Below are 22,035 nucleotides of genomic sequence, written 5' to 3'. Positions count from 1 at the left end.
TAAGAGTGTGCTCCTAATCTCAGCTCGTTACCTGTAATAAAAGACACCTGGGAGCCAGAAATCTTTCTGATTGAGAGGGGGTCAAATACTTATTTCCCTCATGAAAATGCAAATCAATTTATAACATTTTTGACATGCATTTTTCTGGATTTTTTGTTGTTGTTCAAATCATTTTAAATGCTAGGTTCAAATAAACCTAGCATTAAAAGACTGATCATTTCTTTGTCAGCTGGCAAACGTACAAAATCAACCAGGGGATCAAATACCTTTTCCCCCTCACTGTACAAAAATACATGTGCAGTACAAAGACATAAAACTATCATCTGTTCCTAATATCTAAGCCCTGGGTTCTGACTGAAGGTACGTGACACTCCTCCATCGTTGCCTCTTCCTTATGTCGTTTACAAAATTCATGTCAAAATATACATTTTCCTTAGTGCACTTTACCCCAATGTAAACATCAACACACAGAAGAAGGAGATGAAAGAAGAATGGGTTTCTTACGCATGGACATTTTCACACGCACACTAGTCATTGTGCTCAAATCTGAGTCTAATATGTAGATAAAAAGGTCAAAGGCTGCATTGAGGATAATTTGAAAATATGCAAGCGGATCTTGTGGAAAGCTTAAACGGTTTATCTTTAGCTTGGTGGTGTCACCTGGACAGCGGATTTCTAGGATGTAGCCTAAAAACAGGTTTGAGAGCAAAACTATCTGTGGCTTATCAAAACAATATCCTGTCAACAATTGCCTCTGTGATAGAGATTAGGTGACAGCATTTGATAGGATTAAAGTTATGCTTTAGAAGTACAAGCATTGGCAGCAAGCTCAAATTGCCATGCTACCATGATTTCAGCGAAATCATGTGATATAAACCCTGTTGTCCATCAGAATCAGTACAGAGAAACCAGGAAACCCAGAAGTGGATGAGGTCAGGATGAACGAACATAATGATGAGGTTATGGCATAATATTGTGCAATATAATCAGTAGGTTTCAAAACTAACTAAACCAATAAGATTGGAAGAAATACCCTCTTTTTGATTTGGGTAAAAATGCTTAGAAATATAAACTAGCAAAATAATTGAAGCATTCGTAAAGGTGACTGCATTTTCCTGCTACTATCAAGCCTGTAAACAAGGGAATAAGAACTATTTGTCAAAGAAGAAAGGCCCTCATTCCATAAGATATGGGTTAAGAGATCAAAAACAAAACAAATCTGTTTCATGGCAGCTAATACCATTTGTTAGTAATACAATGTCTTCACATCAACTAAAACCTGAACTAGCCACAGTGCATTCGGAAAGTATTCAGACCCCTTGACCTTTTCCACATTTTGTTTAGTTACAGCCTTATTCTAAAATGAATTAAATAGTTCAATCTACACACAATACCCCATAATGACAATGTAAAAACAGGTTCTTAGATTTTTTTGCAAATATCAAAAAAATAACAAAACTGATATCATATTTGACATAAATATGCAGACCCTTTACTCAGTACTTTGTTGAAACATCTTTGGTGATTACAGCCTCGATTCTTCTTGGGTATGACCCTACAAGCTTGGCATACCTGTATTTGGGGAGTTTTTCCCCATCCTTCTCTACAGATCCTCTCGAGCTCTGTGAAGTTGGATGGTGGGGGGGGGGGGGGGGGGGGGGGGGTCCAAGTCTGGGCTCTGGCTGGGCCACTCAAGGACATTGAGACTTGTCCTGAAGCCACTCCTGCATTATCTTGGCTGTGTGCTTAGGGTCATTGGAGCAGGTTATCATGAAGGATTTCTCTGTACTTTGCTCCGTTCATCTTTCCCTCGATCCTGACTAGTCTCCCACTCCCTGCCGCTGAAAAACATCCCCACAGCATGACGCTGCCACCACCATGCTTCACTGTAGGGATGGTGCCAGGTTTCCTCCAGACGTGACGCTTGGAATTCAGGCCAAAGAGTTCAATCTTGGTTTCATCAGACCAGAGAATCTTGTTTCTCATGGTCTGAGTCCTTTAGGTGCCTTTTGGCAAACACCAAGCGGGCTGTCATGTGCCTTTTACTGATGAGTGGCTTCTGTCTGGCCGCTCTACCATAAAGGCCTGATTTGGTGGAGTGCTACAGAGATGGTTGTCCTTCTGGAAGGTTCTCCAATCTCAACAGAGGAACTCTGGAGCTCTGTCCGAGTGACCATCAGGTTCTTGGTCACCTCCCTGACCAAGGCCCTTCTCCCCCGATTGCTCAGGAAGAGTCTTGGTGGTTCCAAACTTCTTCCATTTAAGAATGATGGAGGCCACTGTGTTCTTGGGGAACTTCAATGCTGCAGACATTTTTTGGTAGCCTTCCCCAGATCTGTGCCTCGACACAATTCTCTGTCGGAGCTCTTAGGACAATTCCTTCGACCTCATGGCTTGGTTTTTGCTCTGACTTGCACTGTCAACTGTGAGACCTTATATAGACAGGTGTGTGCCTTTCCAAATCATGTCCAATCAATTGAATTTACCACAGGTAGAATCCAATCAAATTGTAGAAACATCAAGGATGATCAATGGAAACCGGATGCACCTGAGCTCAATTTCGAGTCTCATAGCAAAGGGTTTTAATACTTATGTAAATAAGGTATCTGTTTTTTATTTTTAATACATTTGCAACAAAAAAATCAAAAATGTTTGCTTTGTCATTATGGGGTATTGTGTGTAGATTGAGGGGGAATAAGTGTGTAAAGTAACAAACTGTGGAAAAAGGTGTCTGAATACTTTACGAATGCACTGTAATGAGTTCAAATAACAATTGCCCTGCAGTTTTATATGATTCAAAATATACTTCAAACTGTTCAAGACGCAGTCTGGGATCTTAAGCACAACAAATTCTTAATATATTGTTTGAATTGGATTCGTAACAAATCATACGAATTGAAAAAAAAAAATGAAAAAAAAACGTCATGGATGGCGTTGTACACAATTGGATGATGTAGTACCCGTTTTGGGACCCGTTTTGGCTCGTTAGCACCACTTTCAAAACTACTGCCTGAGATTATACAAAAGCATCACTCAGTCTCAGTAAACGAGCCTAAATCAAAACATGAATGTGTAAAAAATGAATTCCTCTCAAACTACTCACTTCTTTGAACTACTATTAGCAACTACTCTGTAGAATGTTTTAAAATAGACAAAACAAAATATATGGACACAAAACATGATTTAACCTTGGCTAGCCACTATCAATTTAACACTTTCCTTTTTTGGCCCCAAAAATCCACTTAGCTTATAAAAGTAATAAATAAGCCCAGGAAATAAAGTGCAATCTATTTCCTAGTGTTACATATTTACAAAACAATATCCTGGATCAAGTGAAATCTACACAATAAAATCAATGTCGCGATTCGTTTGAGTTCCTTCGGAAGAGAAACACTCTTTTGCCCAAACATTTCCTTCCTTCAACAGTGAGTGTCAAGGTGCATCCTTGGAAGATATGTGCTGCATGAAATGATTCAAGGAAATGTCACTTTCTTAGCTTCCCTTTCTGGGGGCTAGAGTCTACTGCGGTATCCCCAACTTTATCAGAGGCAGTCTTTGTGTAAAGCAGCTGTCGCTTCTGGTGCCTTACTGGAGACGTTCACCGTGAGAGAGACATCCTTAACAAGCTGCTGTGTGCCAACGTTGTTATCGGTAGATTCGGGCTCCTGTCTCTTGCCGTCCTCCTCCTCTCCGTCTGAGCACGGCTCCCAGTCGTCCTGCTCTTCACTCTCCGTCGAGCCCTGCACAGCAATCTGAGGCACCAGGGTGAAGCGTTTCACCTCAGTCACCTCCTCGCTGGGTTGGGACATGGGCGTCCAGGAGGCTGCCCTCTGCTGGAGCCTGTTGGCTCCAGGGGCAGTGAGCATCACGGTGAACGTGGGGCTTGTCTTCTGGTCGTCAGACTCGTCAAAGCTCACCTCCTGCACCGCCTCCTGCTTCTTGAAGGAGTCACGGCGTTCCGAAAGGTTGAGCTTCCTCATCACCACCAATTGCTCTGAACGCTCTGCCGCCCAGTCCCTCAACCTCTGGCAGCCCCCGTAACCCCCCAGCAGCCTCCCGTGGTCCCCGAGGTAGGAGACCCCCCCGCCGCAGACCCCCTCCACCTCCACGTCCTCCCCCTCGCCCTGGAAAGGCACCTCCAACGTGTGCCTCCGGTGGGGGTACGACTTCTTGTCAACGTGGTAGGCGCTGGAGAGCCTCTCAGCCGACTGCACCCTCTTTAGGAGGGGAGAGCGGGGCGGCTCTGCGCTGCGGGGACGCACACAATGGCGGACAATGGTTGGGGGGGACAGAGTCTTGCCACGGACTGTGTGGAAGGTCTTGGTGATGCCAGGGAGGGGAGAAGGGGAGCGCTGGGGCGACAGAGGCTGGGGAGAGGAGTTGCAGGCCAAGGGGGACGGGGGGATGCTGCTGGTGGACTTGCGGCGACCCACCTTGGTGTAACGCTGTATACTCAGCTTGGAGCCCAGGCCGTGCAGGGAGCTGGGCCGGATGTGTGCAGCCGGGGAGCTGGGAGAGCTGGAACAGGGAGAAGTGCTCTGTGGAGAGTTTGTGTCTGAGGGAGAGGTAAATACAGAGTAAGTTTACAGTCCACCTCAAAGGGGATATTGCATTGTCATGGACTAAGAGATATTGCAAAGCAAAATGGGGAGATAAAAGCTTAAGTTAGTGGTAACAGTAGTTGTTTTAGTAGTAGCCTAGTAATACAGTAATGACTGTAGCCACAGTAGTAGTAATAGTGACAGTAGTATTAGTAGTCATAGTTACAGTGTCAGTAGCAACATTGCTGCAGGAGCGTGGGCCTTGTCTTACCTGCAGCCTGGTGGTCGGGGGCAGGACTGCGGCAGGGGGTGGAGGGGCCAGGTGATAGGCTGTGTGTGGGGGAGCCTGGCAGGCTCTCGCTGGACGACACAGAGTGGTGCTGCAGTCCAGAGTTGAAGCTGCGGCTGCTGTGAATCACCGTGCTCTGCTTGGACAGCTTCTTCAGGATGCTCCTCCGCCTAGCTCAGTCAGTGGTTACAAAGAGTTATGAAGGGGTTGCGAAGGGTAAATAGAGCCATAACATTATTATTATAGTACGTGATTCACAGCCCGGGAGTTTTTTTTTCTGAAAATGTATGCTGTAAAACAAATTTCTCATTGAGGATAATTTGGTTTTCTAATTGATCGGGGTTAGGTCAACTTGTTTCACGATGATGACAGTAGAGTTATAGAAATGAGAGGGAATACTCTGTGCATTAAGGAGGTCTTCTACAGTATACCTTACGTTTCTTAGCCTAAAGTCAAGGCTTAGATTTCTTACTCCATTTTGAAAAAAGGCAACACTGGTGAGGTATGCAGTTTGTCGTCATCCATGCGGTAGTGTGTAGTGTGTAGTGATCTCGATTGAACACTGGGGGGAGATTCACGTCGACGGGCATCAAGTTCCTCTGTGTCCACATCACTAAGGATCTATCATGGTCCACACACCAACACATGCCTCTTCCCCCTCAGGAGACTGAAAAGATTTGGCTAAGATCCTCAAAAATGTTATACAGCTGCACCATTGAGAGCATCTTGACAGGCTGCGTCACCGCTTGGTATGGCAACTGCTTGGCATCCGACCGCAGGGCGATACAGAGGCTTGTGCGTATGGACCAGTACATCACTGGGGCCGAGCTTCCGGCCATCCAGGACCACTATACTAGGCAATGTCAGAGGAAGGCCCTAAAGACTCCAGCCAATCAATTCAAGTCTGGAACCAACAGGACCCTGAACAGCTTCTACCCCCAAGCCATAAGACTGCCAAATAGTTTGTTAAAAAGTTTACCAAATTGCTACTCGGACTATCTGCATTGACCCTTTTTGCATGAACCCTTTGGACTCGTCACATACACTGCTGCTACTGTCACTTCCAAGTTAAATGTACATATATAGCTCAATTACTTTGTACCCTTGCACATTGACTCGGTACTGGTACCTTGTGTATATAGCCATCGTTAACCATTGTGTATTTATTATTACGCAAATACTTTTCTATTATTTCTCTATTTTATTTCTCTCTGCATTGTTGGGAAGGGCCGGTGGGTAAACATTTTTCTGTTAGTCTACACCTGTTGCTTACGAAGCATGTAACAAATACAATTTGACTCAATTTGGAATAGTGGCTTTTGCAGTACGACTCTTGCCGGGTGTACTTATATAAATGTTTTGATACAATATCAACCCCCAGCAGGTTAATATATCATAACAATGGCAATACGGCAGCAATATTCCATCAAATTAAATCAGCACAAAAAGAAATCTAAATATTTTCCCTCACCTGTCCTGATTGTCCCTTTTTTTGCTCTTCTTGCTGCGTCTTGCCATCTTTCCCTTGTGGCTGGTCTTTCGAGCCGGCCCAACCTTGATAGACGTGTTCTCCAATGCCGTAGTCTGAAGGGCCACCTTGCCGCCACTCTATTGGTGTTTCACAAAAAAAACTATGAAGGATTGGATCTTCTATCTCCAACAGTGTTGTTATAGGTTGACAATAGGTATAGGCTCTAGGGTGTGTATTGTTTTATATACCTTCAGAAGCAGCTCCATCATCTCTGTGTGGACCAGACCCTGCACGGACTCTCCGTTCACGTGAGTGATGAGGTCACCAGCCCTCAGTCCTGCCTCGTGGGCTGGGCTGCCATCTTCCACACTCTGTAAAACAAGTGGTTTTTTTTTACTATCACAATTCCTCAGTCTTTGTGAAGTGATGCCGCCTTTTATTTGTGTAACTATTGGCTAATTCTGGAGCAGGATAGAAAAGCGGCACTCACCGAGACCATGTGGTGCACCGTGTAAACGTCGCTGTCGCCCATGTAGACGCGGATCGCCTGCATGGTGAAGCCGTATTTCTTCCCTGAGCTGTGGATGACGATGGGTGGCCGCAGGCTTCTGAGGCTAAGCGACAGGTCGCGGCTGGGGGACGAATCGCGGGACGAATGATTGGAGGAGAGCGAGCGCGAAGAGATGGGGCTGGGCTGGAGGCCGCTGGGCATATCATCTGGAATGGTACACAAAGGATGAGTTCAAGTTCAAGAAATTAGAAAAGGCATTGGGTAATGGTTGTATTTAGAACAAGAGCCTGCTCTTGTTTAGCATTTACAATCAACTTAACAGCCATTAGCTCTGTACAAACACACCTGCCATACCATACCCTATTCAGCGATATCTGCCCGCTGGGCACTAGTAACCCTGTATGACTAACTTACACTATATATACAAAAGCATGTGGACACCCCTTCAAATTAGTGGATTTGGCCCGTTGCTGACAGCTGCATAAAATCGATCACACAGCCATGTAATCTCCATAGACAAACATTAGCAGTAGAATGGCCTTACTGAAGAGCTCAGTGACTTTCAACGTGGCACCGTCAAAGGATGCCACCTTTCCAACAAGTCAGTTCGTCAATGTTCTTCCCTGCTAGAGCTGCCCTGGTCAACTGTAAGTGCTGTTATTTTGAATAACAACGGCTAGGAGCAACAACGGCTCAGCCGCGAAGTGGTAGGCCACACAAGCTTTCAAAACGGGACCACAGAGTGCTGAACCACTTCACGCATAAAAATAGCCTGTCCTCGGTTGCAACACTCACTACTGAGTCCCAAATTGCCTCTGGAAGCAACGTCAGCTCATTAACTGTTCTTCAGGAGCTTCACGAAATGGGTTTCCATGGCCGAGCAGCCGCACACAAGCCTAATATCACCATGCGCAATGCCAAGGGTCGCCTGGAATGGTGTAAAGCTCGCCACCATTGGACTCTGGAGCAATAGAAACGCGTTCTCTGGAGTGACGAATCACGCTTCACCATCTGGCAATTCGGCGGACTAATCTGGGTTAGGCGGATGCCAGGAGAACGCTACCTGTCACAATTCATAATGCCAACTGTAAAGTTTGGTGGAGGAGGAATAATAGTGTGGGGATGTTTTTCATGGGTCGGGCTAGGCCCCTTAGTTCCAGTGAAGGGATATGATAACTCAACAGCATACAATGACATTCTAGACGATTCTGTGCTTCCAGCTTTGTGGCAACAGTTTGGGAAAGGCCCTGTCCTGTTTCAGCATGACAATCCCCCGTGCACAAAGTGAGGCCAAAAAAATCACCAATTCTGTAGGAGCGAACAGGGCCGTGTGCACTCTGACAGAGATGGGCTATTTATGAACTCAGGTTTGATCACTAGTTTCTCCTGGCATCTGTGGCGCTGCTTTCCTGTGCTAGTCTACAAGCCATATGCACTGTAAGCCAAACATCTGTACAGATTTCCTATCTTTTCATTCAAAATCTTTCTCTCGAGCCGCCAGTTCTGGTTGTAGACCACACGTACACAGACACATAGAAATGTATAGAGAGCACACTTGCCACTACACGGGAAAGCCCTCCATGGGCTTTGTTTTCACAGAAGTGATCAATGGCAAAGATCAGAGGTGCGCCCTCTATATATTTCTATGGACAGCAACTGTCATGACATTTCTCCAAACCAGAGAGCGCGTTGAAGATTGACGTCGAAATTGAACATCTATCCATGTCCCAAGGCCGTCGGGAAATGCCTTCAAAACTGTCCATTAGGGGCAACAGTGAGCACTATTACCATCAAGTAGGCTTGTGTTTTGCTCGGGTGCTGTGGACAGAGCTGGTGGAAAAGTGTTATCCCATGAATCTGGATCAGAAGGTTGTGTGTTTGATTCCAGTCATGGACACAGGTTTTACATGTTTTCTTTAAACCCTATTCCAAACCTTACCTTAACCCTTAACTTCGAAATTTGATGTTTGGAGAAATGGGCCCACATAGAGCAGCAGGAGTCAACCCAGGGTGTCAAAAACACTCTGAAATTTGGAGCAACGTGGATAAATGTCTAATTCAGCAGTGAGACTGTGAGAGCTTGTTGCCTTTATAATCGCTCGAGAAATAAATGAGGAAACAAGTCGCGATCAGATCATGGAAACGTGCCCGTTAGAGATATGATTGTGAAAGTAACGCAAGCGTTGTTTGACAAAGTAACTGTAATAATATTACCCCGTTTGACAAAGTAACCCATTACTTTCCTCAGTTACTCATAAAAGTAATCTGATTTACGTAACAATTTACTTTTGTAATGCATTACCCCCAACACAGACCTGCAGTGATGATGAGAGACAGGGCGGAGATGGAGGCAGACTTGGGGACTTTGCCCCCAAGCCTCGGTCTGTCTGGTGTCTGTCTATCTGGTGTCTCCAGCTGGTTTCCAAAGCGTTGGGGGGCTCTGTGGTTCCTGGGGGAAGAGTGTTTGGCCCCGGTGCTGTTGCTACGAATCCTGATCCGATGCAGGTTTGACACTACCACCTCAGCTGTAATACACAGGAATAAGGGTTCAAATCAAATGTGTTTGACCAAAAAAGGCAATGTCTGAAGTATCTTTGCAAATAATTTGGTCTGGATGGAAGCTCACTCTAAAGAGAAAGTCCATACACTTGAACTCTTGTGTTTGTGACTAGACTGCTTTTTGTTTTGACGGTTTGCCCTTTGATCAGTCTGCACCTGGCTTGGTCATGAATCCTCCTATCGACACAAATCTGTTTGTCTTTATGAAGAATGTTTCATGAGAAATTAAATATCTTATGTAATATTTCAATTTTTGTTGGTTTCCATGAAGCTGTGGAGACTTGAAGAAGAGTGGAGGGGCTTGGGACTGAGCTTACCTTCGTCGTCTGTGGAGAAGGCGAAGCGGGGCATGGTCTCCAGACTGTGGGTGCTGCTCATCACCAGTGGGCTGGTGCCCCTCTCAGAATGGAAGGAATTGGACGAGGCCCGAGGGCGCAGGCTGCAACACATCAACGGCAGTGTCAGTTAGGAGTAGAAGGGGCAATGGTGACATCCTATCTACAGCTAAAATAGTCATTTATGATGTGTGCAGCCATTGGATATGCCCATCCTATTCAGCAAACATTTCTTGACTTTTCGGAACTAATCATCATTTTATGCACTTTTCGCCCACTGTTTTGGAGTGCCTCCAATAAATATGTGTTTTAACTCTTACACAGGGAATCCTAACAGAAACAGAGCGCTACGAACTCATTCTGGCTCTGCTCACCTGCCCCTGCGATCTTGGTGCTGGCGTTCCGGTCTCTGAATGTCTCCTCCCGGGGAGGGTGTGAAACGCCCATCCCAGCCCTCCTTGTCCTCACTGTGGCTGCGGTCCGATGAGAAGCTCAGGTTGGACGGTGTGGCCAGATGTTCTGTGCTGCTGTACACCTGAAAGCATGGAGTAGCCACGTTAGCTAGGGTGGTCACGCTTGGTGAACTTGGCACCAACAAAACCTTTTTTTTCTCTTTCACAAATTTTCCATTATATTGATATTTACAAAGAACTGCTCAGCAAATGACTGATATTATTGACATTTCTAATATTTGAAAAGGTACGTTACGAACCTTGCTGAAGCGGTTTGACCAGGAGGAAAACTGACGGATTTCCAGGGAAGACTCTTCATCGTTGGTTTCGTCATCCTCATCTGAGGCCAAATGGTGGTAACGCTCTAAGCGAGCTGAAAACATGACAACACAAAATGAGTGGAACTCAGGAACAGGGACCGTACCATAAAATCCGAACCAGGACATTTAGTGTATTTCAGGAAAACATATAGTTTTCATTAAACACAATTGACTAATGAAAATATCAATAAGCATTAGACAGGCATGAAGAGTAAATATCACTACATCTGTGGAGATATACTGGCAATAGAAAGAATGAATCTTTGTCTTTAATAAAAGCACTTATGAAGGACTGCCCGTACTGTCAAAGTAACTGGTGTCGTCCTCCGCTTCCAGTTGGGGGATGAATTCGGCTTTCAGTCGCAGTAGCCCGTTCCAGTCCAGACGTAAGAAAAAGGGGTGTTGTTTTACCTCAGATGCTCCTCCTAGAACAACATTTATTTTTCCGATTACAGTCGTGCGCAAATCCCAGGAAAAATAGCCAACAGCAAAACGTCAGACCAGGATGATGTGACATGAAAAACGAGGCCCCGGGTTCCAATATCTAGACTAGCGCACCACTTAGAATGAAGCAATAGGACATGCATTCTATGTGGGATGCTAGTATGGACATTGGAACGTAATTTTGTGGTCTACGAACCTGTCCCCAGGCGCTCCAGAGGGCTCTGCCTCAGCAGCCGTGTGATCATGTCCTGGGCGTCTGCAGGTAAAGCATCATCCCCATCGGGCCAGATGATGTCATCTGTACATTGAGCAAGCAAACGTTAATGAGAGGATCTCCACATTGTACACAATTAAAGAAAGCCTACATACTGTACATATTCCAGCAACGGAATACTTACCACTGACAACCTGCCCAAAGAGTTCCTCGGGCGTGTCCCCAAAGAAGGGCACACATCCAACCAGGAACTCGTACAGGATGACTCCCATGGCCCACCAGTCTACTGGCTTCCCATAGCCCTGTCTCAGTATCACCTCTGGGGCTATGTACTCTGGGGTGCCACACACCTAGAGAACCACACCAATAATATTCAGTTATACTGTAACATTTGCATTCAGATTTTTGTAACACAATGGAGTTGAGTTACAACAGTAGTTATGAGATGGTACACCTATCCTGGGTTGAGTATTTGAACACATTTGACCCTGGTGTGAGGATGTGTTCAAAAAACTTGTCTGGCATTTGGTTATATTGTTTTCCTGAATGTATTTATAGTGAAAGGACAAATAAAGGGTTACGCGGTTGACAAGACTCTCACCTGTTTGTCGATGAACTCCCTGGTGTCTTTCTCCATGTGACCCTCGTAAAGGTTAGTGGTCATGTTCATCAGGCCAATTCTGGACAGGCCAAAGTCGGTCAATTTGATGTGGCCCATAGAAGTGATCAACAAGCTGCAGGTGGCATAGAGAGAAATGTTAAAGCTATATTTTCTTTGACTTGAGGTACGTTACCTTCAGAAAGTATTCACACTCATTTTTCCACATTTGGATGTGTTACAACATGAATTTAAAATGGATGACATTTAGATTTTGTGTCACTGGCCTACACACAATAACCCATAATGTCAAAGTGGAATTATGTTTTTAGAAATAGCTACACATTTCCTAAATAAGTATTCAACCCCTAAATAAGTATTCAACCCCTAAGTTATAGCAAGCCTAAATAAGTTCAGGAGTAAATATTTGCTTAACCAGTCACATTAGTTGCATGGATTCACTATGTGTGCAATAATAGTGGTTAACATGATTTTTTAATGACTACCTCATCTCTGTACCCCACACATAAAATGACCTGTAAGGTCCCGGAGTTGAACAGTGAATTTCAAACACAGATTCAATCACAAAGACCAGGGAGGTTTTCCAATGCCTTGCAAAGAAGGGCACCTATTGGCAGACAAATAGACATCGAATACCCCTTTGATCAGGATGAAGTTATTCATCACTCTTTGGATGGTGTATCAATACATCCAGTCACTACAAAGATACAGGCATCCTTCCTAACGCCTAAGTTGCCAGAGAGGAAGGAAACCACCCAGGGATTTCACCATGAGGCCAATGGTGACTTTAAAACATCAGAGTTTAATGGCTGTGATAGAAGAAAACTGAAGGATCAACAACATTGTAGTTGCTCCACAATACTAACCTAAATGACAGAGTGAAAAGAAGGAAGCCTGTAGAGAATAAAAATATTCCAAAACATGCATCCTGTTTGCAATAAGGCACTTTAGTAAAGCTGAAAAAAATGTGGCCTGAATACAAAGTGTTATGTTTAGTGCAAATCCAATGCAACACATCACTGAGTACCACTCTTCATAGTTGTGGCTACATCATGTTATGGGTATGCTTGTCATCGGCAAAGACTAAGGAGTTAAAAAAATTATAATAATGAAATGTACGGAATAGAGCTAAGAATGTGCAAAATCCTAAAGAAAAACCTGTTTCAGTCTATTGTTCAACAGACACTGGGAGACAAATTCACCTTTCAGCAGGACAACCACCTAAAACACAAGGCCAAATATACATCTATACTGGAGTTGTTCACCAAGACGACATTGAGTGTTCTTTAGCTCCTAGTTACAGTTGACTTAAATTGTCTTGAAAACTTATGGCAAGACTTGAAAATGGCTGTCTAGAAATGATCAACAACCAACTTAAAAGAGCTGAAGAATAAAAAAAGAATGTGCAGATATTGTACAATCCTGCTGTGCAAACCTCTTAAGAGACATGCCCAGAAAGACAGCTGTAATTGCTGCCAAAGGTGATTTTAACATGTATCGACTCAGGGGTGTGACAAATTTGCAAAAATGTAGATTTATTTTCTTCACTTTGTCATTATGGGGTATTGTGGGTAGATGGGTGAGGGGGAAAAAAACTATTTAATCCATTTTGAATTCAGGCTGTAACACAACAAAATGTGGAATAAGTCAAGGGGTATGAATACTTTCTGAAGGCACTGCTTGTAAAGAGGTTTAAAGTTTGTTCTGGACTCACTTGTCAGGTTTGAGGTCTCTATGAACAATGCCGTAGTTGTGAAGGTATTCCAAGGCCAACACAGTCTCAGCAAAGTACATCCGGGTCATGTCCACGGGAAGGGGGCCCATGTTCTTCAGCAGGTTAGCACAGTCCCCACCTGCAAGAGATAATCAAAAGTTATGCTAAAGCTAGGAGAAATCATGTGTGGATCAAATTCGCCTTTCCAACTATACTGAACAAAAATATTATATATATATATATATATATATATAAAACACAACATGTAAAGTGTTGGTCCCATGTTTCATGAGCGGAAATAAAAGATCCCAGAAATGTTTCATACCCACAGAAAAGCTTATTTCTCTCAAATTTGGTGCACAAATGTGTTTGCTTCCCTGTTAGTGAGCATTTCTCCTTTGCCAAGATAATCCATCCACCTGACAGGTGTGGCATATCAAGAATCTGATTAAACGGCATGATCGTTACATAGGTGCACCTTGTGCCGGGGACAATAAATGGTCACTCTATAATGTGCCGTTTTGTCACACAACACAATGCCACAGATGTCTCAAGTTTTGAGGGAGCATGCAATTGGCATTCTGACTGCAGGAATGTCCACCAGAGCTGTTGCCAGAGAATGAAATGTTAATTTCTCAACATAAGCCGCCTCCAACGTCGTTTTAGAGAATTTAGAAGTACGTCCAACCAGCCTCACAACCGCAGACCAAGTGTAACCATGCCAGCCCAGGAGCTCTACATCTGACTTCTTCACCTGCGGGATCGTCTGAGACCAGCTACCCGGACAGCTGATAAAACTGAGGAGTATTTCTGTCTGCAATAAAGCCCTTTTGTGTGGAAAAACTCATTCTGATTGGTCGGGCCTGGGAGGGCATAGGCCCATCCACTTTGGAGCCAGGACCAAACAATCAGAATGAGTTTTTCCACACAAAAGGGCTGCGTCCCTACCCAGTCATGTAAAATCCATAGATTAGAGCCTAATTCATTCATTTCAATTGACGGATTTCCTTATATGCATTGTAACTCAGTAAAATCGTTCATTGTTGCGTTTATATTTTTGCTCAGTATATTTCCATTCCAACATGACGAACAGAGTCATGATAAACATATCGCTTTTGGGTTAGAATATCATGACATTACCTTCCACATACTCCATCACCATGCACAGGTGGCGTCGTGTCTCAAAGGAGCAGAACATGGAGACCACAAATGGGTTCTCGGCGAAGGTCAGGATGTCTCGCTCCACAAACACCTGCTGGATCTGGTTCCTCAGGACCAGGTTTTGCCTGTTGATCTTCTTCATGGCGAAACGCTGCCGAGTGTCTCTGTGTCGGACCAGGTATACAGCCCTGCCAACCACCACAGTACAGGAGCCGTGTCATACAAGACCTCCACATTGATAATCCATGACTACAGGGACAGTTCAATCCATAAAAGGTGGAATTGTAGTTAATATTCAATAGTTTTCTAAATGTTTACTAACCATGACAGAAGTCTACAGTTGGCATTTTACTGTTAACCTTTAACTGACGTGACAGAGTGCATTGATTTCAGATCAACATGATAATAGCTAATTGGGTGTCCATGTTCTCAGTGATCAGCGTGGTTAACCACTTGCCTGTTTAGCGCTTACCCATAGGCTCCATTACTGATGAGCTTGATGGTTTCAAAGTCACTCTCCAGTGGTTTCCTTCGCGTCGGGGTGAGTGCCTGGGGACACTTGTTCTGCTGCAAACAGTGCAAACAATTAGAGAATTAAGAGGCAGCCATTATTCAAAAGGTGCCGGGGGACCCATTAACCCACTGGTGCCAGTATGATTACATAGCCAGTCTACCAAATAACGTCATGTAAATAAATCTGCCTATGTTGTTAACTGAAAGTCCAGTTTATGTGATTCTGTTGGCAATCTCACACTACAAACCTAGTACATCACAGACAAGCTAATGCCCAATTTGCAGTAAGTCATCTTAACGCAATCTCACTCTGCTACTTACTGGATGGAGCGCATAGGGTTTCACAATGCAAGACAAAATGGAGGAGAGCCTAGTTTCTCGTCCGAGAACACATTTATTTTGGGAGATTGCAAAATAGGTCATTTTCACTCAAGACAGGAGAAACATATTGTTTCAGGTGATAATAAAACATGTTTCGTTGAGTTACTTTTTCCTCAACTTCTTTCTCAAACTTTCTATCAAGTCAAGCTAGCTTACAGAGCAACTAGCTAGCTAACTAAAAGCAAGGTTGAAAATACTGTAGCTAGTGATCTCCACCTAAACATTATTATCAAAAACAAAAGTCATTACCAACACAATAAACTAAAAGACATATAATATAATTGGCTTAACAGCCAACATTTCTATTAAAATAGTACTCAATTATAGGAAGTTGCTAGTTAAAGCCATCGCCGAAAACCACATATTTTCATCTTGTTCTGTGGTTTGGTAACTTCCTATTCTATTGACAGACTCGGGTTGCACTGAAGATGTTGCATAGTTTGAAAAAGTGTGTCACCCGTTTCACAATGGAGCCTTCAACCGCAAGGGGGGGGGGGTGCTGCGATACCACTCCGTTAAGGAAAGTTCAGGCGGAATGTGAATGAGGCATAACTCCTTACCTCCACAGACTCATCAGACTCCAATGTCATCGATGGAGCGGACTCATACTGCTCAAGCTGTACCATATCTAAAAGAGCAGGGTAGAAAGATATGATTTAACAGCAATGCAATGATGTTGATTGGTACTGGATGTCTGTCTCAAGTGCGGGAAATTCAGGTCAATGTTATGGCAAAGGATATACCGATACCTTCGAGGGGGTCGCGAGTCAAGCCCAGTTGGTTGATGATGTAACGTGGAATATCCGTCTTGATGCCCTGGCCCTCTTTGGCATGACCCTCGGCTGCCTCCAGCAGATGATAGAACTCTTCCGGGTCAAATTCCTGCCAATGACATCCAAGGGCCATTAGATTAGATTGGATTAAAGTTAATAAAATCACTTAGTCATGAAAGAGCTTATTGGCGATACAGTGGCTTAAAAACCAGCGACAAAACAGATTAAGAGAGACAGCTTTCCAACGCTCTCAACAGAATCAAATCACATTTTCAATCGGAATGAGATTTCCTCTCCGTCTCACCAGGCACTCGAGCAGCCTCGCCGGTCGGGATATGATGATGAGAATCTTCTTCACCAGCTGGGTGATGACAGATACCTCCTCGCTCTCCGAGCGATCGTACGCCTGAAATGCAAAGCCAAAATGTTATCAACTTCTGAACAGAGCACAACATGGAGATGATAAACTTTGTTGATGACGAAAAAACAGAGAGAGCTCAAAAACAGAGGAGCCTTTATCTCTCTTTCACCATAGCAAGAGCGCAACCACATAGCATTAAAGCCAACATACTACAAGAGCGCAATCACATAGCATTAAAGCCAACATACTACGTTCAAGCCAACCTAGCTACCTGCAGCATGACCACAGAATGCATTACTTGCAGACATAGGCCCTGTCTAGAAAGAAACCCTGGCCCCTAGGCACTTCTGTAGATCTGAGAGGACTGAATAAATTAAATAGCGATAATTCCACCCAAGTGCTTAGGGGGAAGGGACAATGGGTTGTTCTTTGTTCTTCAGTGGTTAATCAATTCCAGAGAATAAATTGTTCTACAGAACACAAATCAGGAAGCCAATGGATCTTAAGCCCTCGTACTATGCATCATTATTGGCTACCCCAAGCATCACAATCAAGTACCTGGACGGCAGGTAGCCTAGCGGTTAGTGTTGGCCCAGTAACCAAAAGGGCACTAGTTCGAATCACAGAGCCGACTAGTTGAAAAATCTGATAATGTGCCCTTGAGCAAGGCACTTAACCCTTATTGCTCCAGGGATGCCGTTGATAATGGTTGACCCTAGCCATGACCTCACTCTCTGAGGTTGTCTCAGGGGCAGTTGGAGTATGCAAAAAACACTGACGGAAAATTTGATGTGAAGAGACAGCCTTGAAAATGTTCATCTTGTCTTAGTGTCATAAATAATCCTTGGTTCCTGCCTGTGCTTGGTAAAGACATGAGGGGTGGCGACATGACCCCCTCCTTAAGACCATCTGGCAGAATGCCAAGAATATGGTCTATAAGTTAAGATAGGAGACGGTGCCTGACAAATGCCCAGAACCAACCCAATGAACTATGCCTATGTAAGCAGTCTATAAGAGATCTAACAGGACTGCCCCGGGGGAGCTCACTTCAAACCGGTACTTTAAGCATCTAAGTTTGACTGTGACCTCTCCAGCTTGCTGTCAATAAACAATGATTCATTTAAGATTGACTTCGAGTGTCCTTGTGTAGAATTTCCACGACAACACATTTGAAATAAGACAAATATAAGCACCCACCCAATTATTTTGATGTTTTAGTTTGTATACCAGGACCAATAGGGAGAATAGCATTGGCTTTTGATTCGCTGTCCTTCTGAGGCCAGTTGCAAGTGACTGGACAGCTGGGTCACAATGTACAGACACCAGACCTGAGTTCAAATATATGTGTATTTGAGTATTTTCAAATAGTGTGGACAAAATCTACTACTGCTATTTGAAGTATTTGAAAGTATTTTCAAATAATTTCCTATTTAGCCTAATAATTATTAGGTTCAGGTGCATTGGAGTATTTATTTGTATTTGAAAATACACTGTGTATTTGAGTATTTTAAAATACATGCCAAGACTTTCCTAGTGTATTTCCAAATATTCAACTACTATTATTTTCCAAAGAAATTATCTGAATACTTACTTTTAAATGTATGTGAAAGTAATCGAAATAATTTCAATAGTATTTGAACTCAGGTCTGATACACACACACACACAAAGAGGATGACTAACTACACGGAACAAAAATATAAACGCAAAATGTAAAGTGTTGGTCCCATTTTTTATGAGCTGAAATAAAAGATCCCAGATATGTTCAATATGCACAGAAATATTATTTTTCAAACATTTTGGGCACAAATTTGTTTACATCTCTGTAAGTGAGCATTTGTCTTTTGCCAAGATAATCCATCTACTTGACAGGTGTGGCATATCAAGAAGCTGATTAAACCACATGATCATTACCCAGGTGCACCTTGAGCTGGGGACTATAGAAGGTCACTCTAAAATGTGCAGTTTTGTCACACAACACAATGCTACAGATGTCTCAAGTAGAGAGAGCGTGCAATTGGTATGCTGACTGCAGGAATGTCCACCAGAGCTGTTGCCAGATAATTGAATGTTATTTTCTCTACAATAAGCCACCTCCAACGTCATTTTAGAGAATATTTCAGTATGCCCTGTCCTCACAACCACAGAACACGTGCATGACGTCGTGTGGGAGAGTGGTTTGCTCAACGTTATGAACAGGGTGCCCCATGAATGCACAGAGATACCGTGACGAGATCCTGAGGCCCATTGTCGTGCCATTCATCTGCCGCCAGATGTGTTTCAGCATGATAATGCATGGCCCCATGTCGCAAGGATCTGTACACAATTCCTGGAAGCTGAAAATGTCCCAGTTCTTCCGTGGCCTGCATACTCACTAGACATGTCACCCATTGATCAAGCTTGGGACGCTCTGGATCGACGAGTAAGGAAGCGTGTTCAAGTTCCCGGCAACTGCTCCGCCCACAACCGTAAGGCTCTCCAGAGGGTAGTGAGGTCTGCACAACGCATCACCGAGGGCAAACTACCTGCCCTCCAGGACACCTACACCACCCGATGTCACAGGAAGGCCATAAAGATCATCAAGGACAACAACCACCCGAGCCACTGCCTGTTCACCCCGCTATCATGCAGAAGGTGAGGTCAGTACAGGTGCATCAAAGCAGGGACCGAGAGACTGAAAAACAGCTTCTATCTCAAGGCCATCAGACTGTTAAACAGCCACCACTAACATTGAGTGGCTGCTGCCAACATACGGACTCAACTCCAGCCACTTTAATATTGGACAAATTGATGTAAAAAATTTATCACTAGCCACTTTAAACAATGCCACTTAATATAATGTTTACATACCCTATATTACTCTTCTCATATGTATATACTGTACTCTATACCATCTACTGCATCTTGCCATATTTATGTAAAACATGTACCACTTGCCACTTTAAACAATGCCACTTTTATATGTTTACATACTCTACATTACTCATCTCATATGTATATACTCTACTCGATACCATCTACTGCATCTTGCCTATGCCATTCTGTACCATCACTCATTCATATATATCTTTATGTACATATTCTTCATGCCTTTACACTTGTGTGTATAAGGTAGTTGTTGTGAATTGTTAGGTTAGATTACTCGTTGGTTATTACTGCATTGTCGGAACTAGAAGCACAAGCATTTCGCTACACTCGCATTAACATCTGCTAACCATGTGTATGTGACAAATAAAATTTGATTTGATATTCAGCAACTTCGCACAGCCATTGAAGAGTGGGACAACATTCCACAGGCCACAATCAACAGCCTGATCAACTCTATGCGAAGGAGATGTGTTGCACTGCATGAGGCAAATGTTGGTCACACCAGATACTGACTGGTTTTCTGATCCACACCCCAACAGATGCATATCTATATTCCCAGTCATGTGAATTCCATAGATTACGGCCAAATACATTCCTTTCAATTGACTGGATTTCCTCATATGAACTGTAACCCAGTAAGGTATTTGAAATTGTTCCATGTTGCGTTTATACTTTTGTTCAGTACATTTACCACACGTTACATAAAGTGAGTTTGCCTTCGAGGAAAACTGTCTGCTTGGGTTAGAGTGGTGAGAGCAAGACTGAGTTTTGGTATAAGCGGAACTCAGGGGAAGAGAATGCACGCTGCTCTGGATAGAGGAGCTCTGGATAGAGGAGCTCTGGATAGAGGAGCTCTGGAGAGAGGAGCTCTGGAGAGAGGAGCTCTGGAGAGAGGAGCTCTGGAGAGAGGAGCTCTGGAGAGAGGAGCTCTGGAGAGAGGAGCTCTGGAGAGAGGTGCTCTGGATAGAGGAGCTCTGGATAGAGGAGCTCTGGATAGAGGAGCTAAACACAGAACAATAGTGTGCAGTGAGAACTCTGAATTAAAAATGCAAAACCTGAAATGTGTTACGCATCACAGAAAGACGTCTAGCTGGAAACAACCCCACGGAACCACATGAGACAGCCTCAGTCATGCTGTGGCCTCCGTGAGGGCAAATTTGATCCATCAATAACAAAACAAGCCAAGGCAATGAGGACGAACGTCTGAAAAGGGAGGAGAAAAGCGACGTGTCCTTAACAGATGGGTTAAATGTGGCCAGAAATATTATACACACACGTATCCCCAAGAAAATGCATCAGACAGGACGTTACATCAACAAAGGAGAATACTCCTTGGCTGTATTCTGAGGGCCTCCTGATTCAAACGGTGAGTCCTCATCATTGGCTACGCTAGCTAAACCGTACAAATAACATGCCATCCAAAAACAACTTATTTATTCCTCAGGGGGTTGACATATCATATGCAAATCATAAAACAACTGGATGCCCAAGGGTAGTGGTGAGGAAACACATTTTAGACTCAAGTGCCGGCAGTTATTGTTCGATCACACTGATAAACCTAGACGCAAAGATATTTGTGGATATCCCACCTCGTGGAGGAGCTTCTCCAGTTTCTCCTGCAGCTCCACAAAGTAGCGTGAAGTGACCAGGCCAGTGTGGGACTTGTCCAGGCAGTCTCGGACCAGCTCCACCAGCTGGTGCTGGATGAAGCCCAGCACGCCATCGGACAGTGGGAGGGTGCTGTCTGGGGAGCAGGCGGTGATGATATCCAGCAAGCGCTCTTCCATCTGTGCTGTGGCCTAAAGGGACAGCAAACACACACAACATTATACCAAAAAAAACACAATTAAGCATTAGTTCAGTAAGAAAATGCATTCAATCACAGCCTGTAACCAAGTGTAATCCTCAGTAGCACCCAAAACAGGGTAGCCATGGTTAAGTGGTCATTCTGGAGCACCCACTACTGCTAATTACCTTCAGACATGTTATGGCGACCATGGTTAGTCCAAGTGCAACATTCAGAAAGTCAGATAAGTCAGAGTAATCACATTCCCCAGGAGCAGAGGGGAAATTAGCTTTCGGATTATGGCAAATACAAACAGACATTGCTTCCTGTACAACAAAGGGGGAGGAGACAACATGACATACCTTAGGGAACCGTTCTTTGTAAACATGGTTCATCATGACGACCTCATTATCGAATGAACCCATTGTTCTTCCGGGGCTAAAACAGAAAAGGACACAGATCTGGTCAATGTTTATTATTCCAATCCAACCAAATGGACTGACAGAGCTCACAAAAATCTGTGAAGCAGTCGGCATTGACAGTTCTTATTGGGTGGTTGCAATATTTTGAATAGTGGCTAAAATTATCATCCCAAGTGAAGATTCATTGTGGAATAGTGAACGTGCAACATTGGGTTCCATTTCCTGTTTTACTTTGCTAACTTTAGATTTTTTTTTTACTCTTCAGTATTAGGTAAGAGAACAACTGGTGTAAGACATGACCAC

At 43.9% G+C, this 22,035-nt stretch overlaps 1 protein-coding gene across 3 annotated transcripts in view; it reads right to left on the bottom strand.

The window, feature by feature from the left end:
* Positions 1-2,661: 2,661 nt before the first annotated feature.
* The window catches only part of mast3b (microtubule associated serine/threonine kinase 3b), a 66,672-nt gene continuing 47,298 nt past the window's right edge, over positions 2,662-22,035 (bottom strand). For 2 of the 3 annotated variants that reach the window (XM_020498674.2, XM_031786253.1), the window contains 21 exons: positions 21,673-21,748; positions 21,114-21,323; positions 16,602-16,703; positions 16,274-16,406; positions 16,085-16,152; positions 15,103-15,197; positions 14,610-14,818; positions 13,470-13,608; positions 11,738-11,870; positions 11,321-11,486; positions 11,119-11,220; positions 10,781-10,903; positions 10,419-10,531; positions 10,081-10,241; positions 9,689-9,810; positions 9,128-9,337; positions 6,792-7,018; positions 6,550-6,672; positions 6,302-6,438; positions 4,813-5,000; positions 2,662-4,555 (listed from right to left, as the gene is read on the bottom strand). In XM_020498674.2, the coding sequence (XP_020354263.1) occupies positions 3,543-4,555; positions 4,813-5,000; positions 6,302-6,438; positions 6,550-6,672; positions 6,792-7,018; positions 9,128-9,337; positions 9,689-9,810; positions 10,081-10,241; positions 10,419-10,531; positions 10,781-10,903; positions 11,119-11,220; positions 11,321-11,486; positions 11,738-11,870; positions 13,470-13,608; positions 14,610-14,818; positions 15,103-15,197; positions 16,085-16,152; positions 16,274-16,406; positions 16,602-16,703; positions 21,114-21,323; positions 21,673-21,748 (3,850 nt within the window). In that variant the 3' untranslated portion in view covers positions 2,662-3,542. The remainder of the gene's footprint in view (positions 4,556-4,812; positions 5,001-6,301; positions 6,439-6,549; positions 6,673-6,791; positions 7,019-9,127; positions 9,338-9,688; positions 9,811-10,080; positions 10,242-10,418; positions 10,532-10,780; positions 10,904-11,118; positions 11,221-11,320; positions 11,487-11,737; positions 11,871-13,469; positions 13,609-14,609; positions 14,819-15,102; positions 15,198-16,084; positions 16,153-16,273; positions 16,407-16,601; positions 16,704-21,113; positions 21,324-21,672; positions 21,749-22,035) is intronic. The other variant, XM_020498675.2, reaches the window with a different exon arrangement.

This window comes from Oncorhynchus kisutch, linkage group LG13 (genome assembly GCF_002021735.2).
Source record: "Oncorhynchus kisutch isolate 150728-3 linkage group LG13, Okis_V2, whole genome shotgun sequence".
Classification (NCBI taxonomy): Eukaryota; Metazoa; Chordata; class Actinopteri; order Salmoniformes; family Salmonidae; genus Oncorhynchus; species Oncorhynchus kisutch.
Note: the sequence above shows the minus strand (reverse complement) of the source record. Positions and strands in the feature narration are given on the sequence as shown.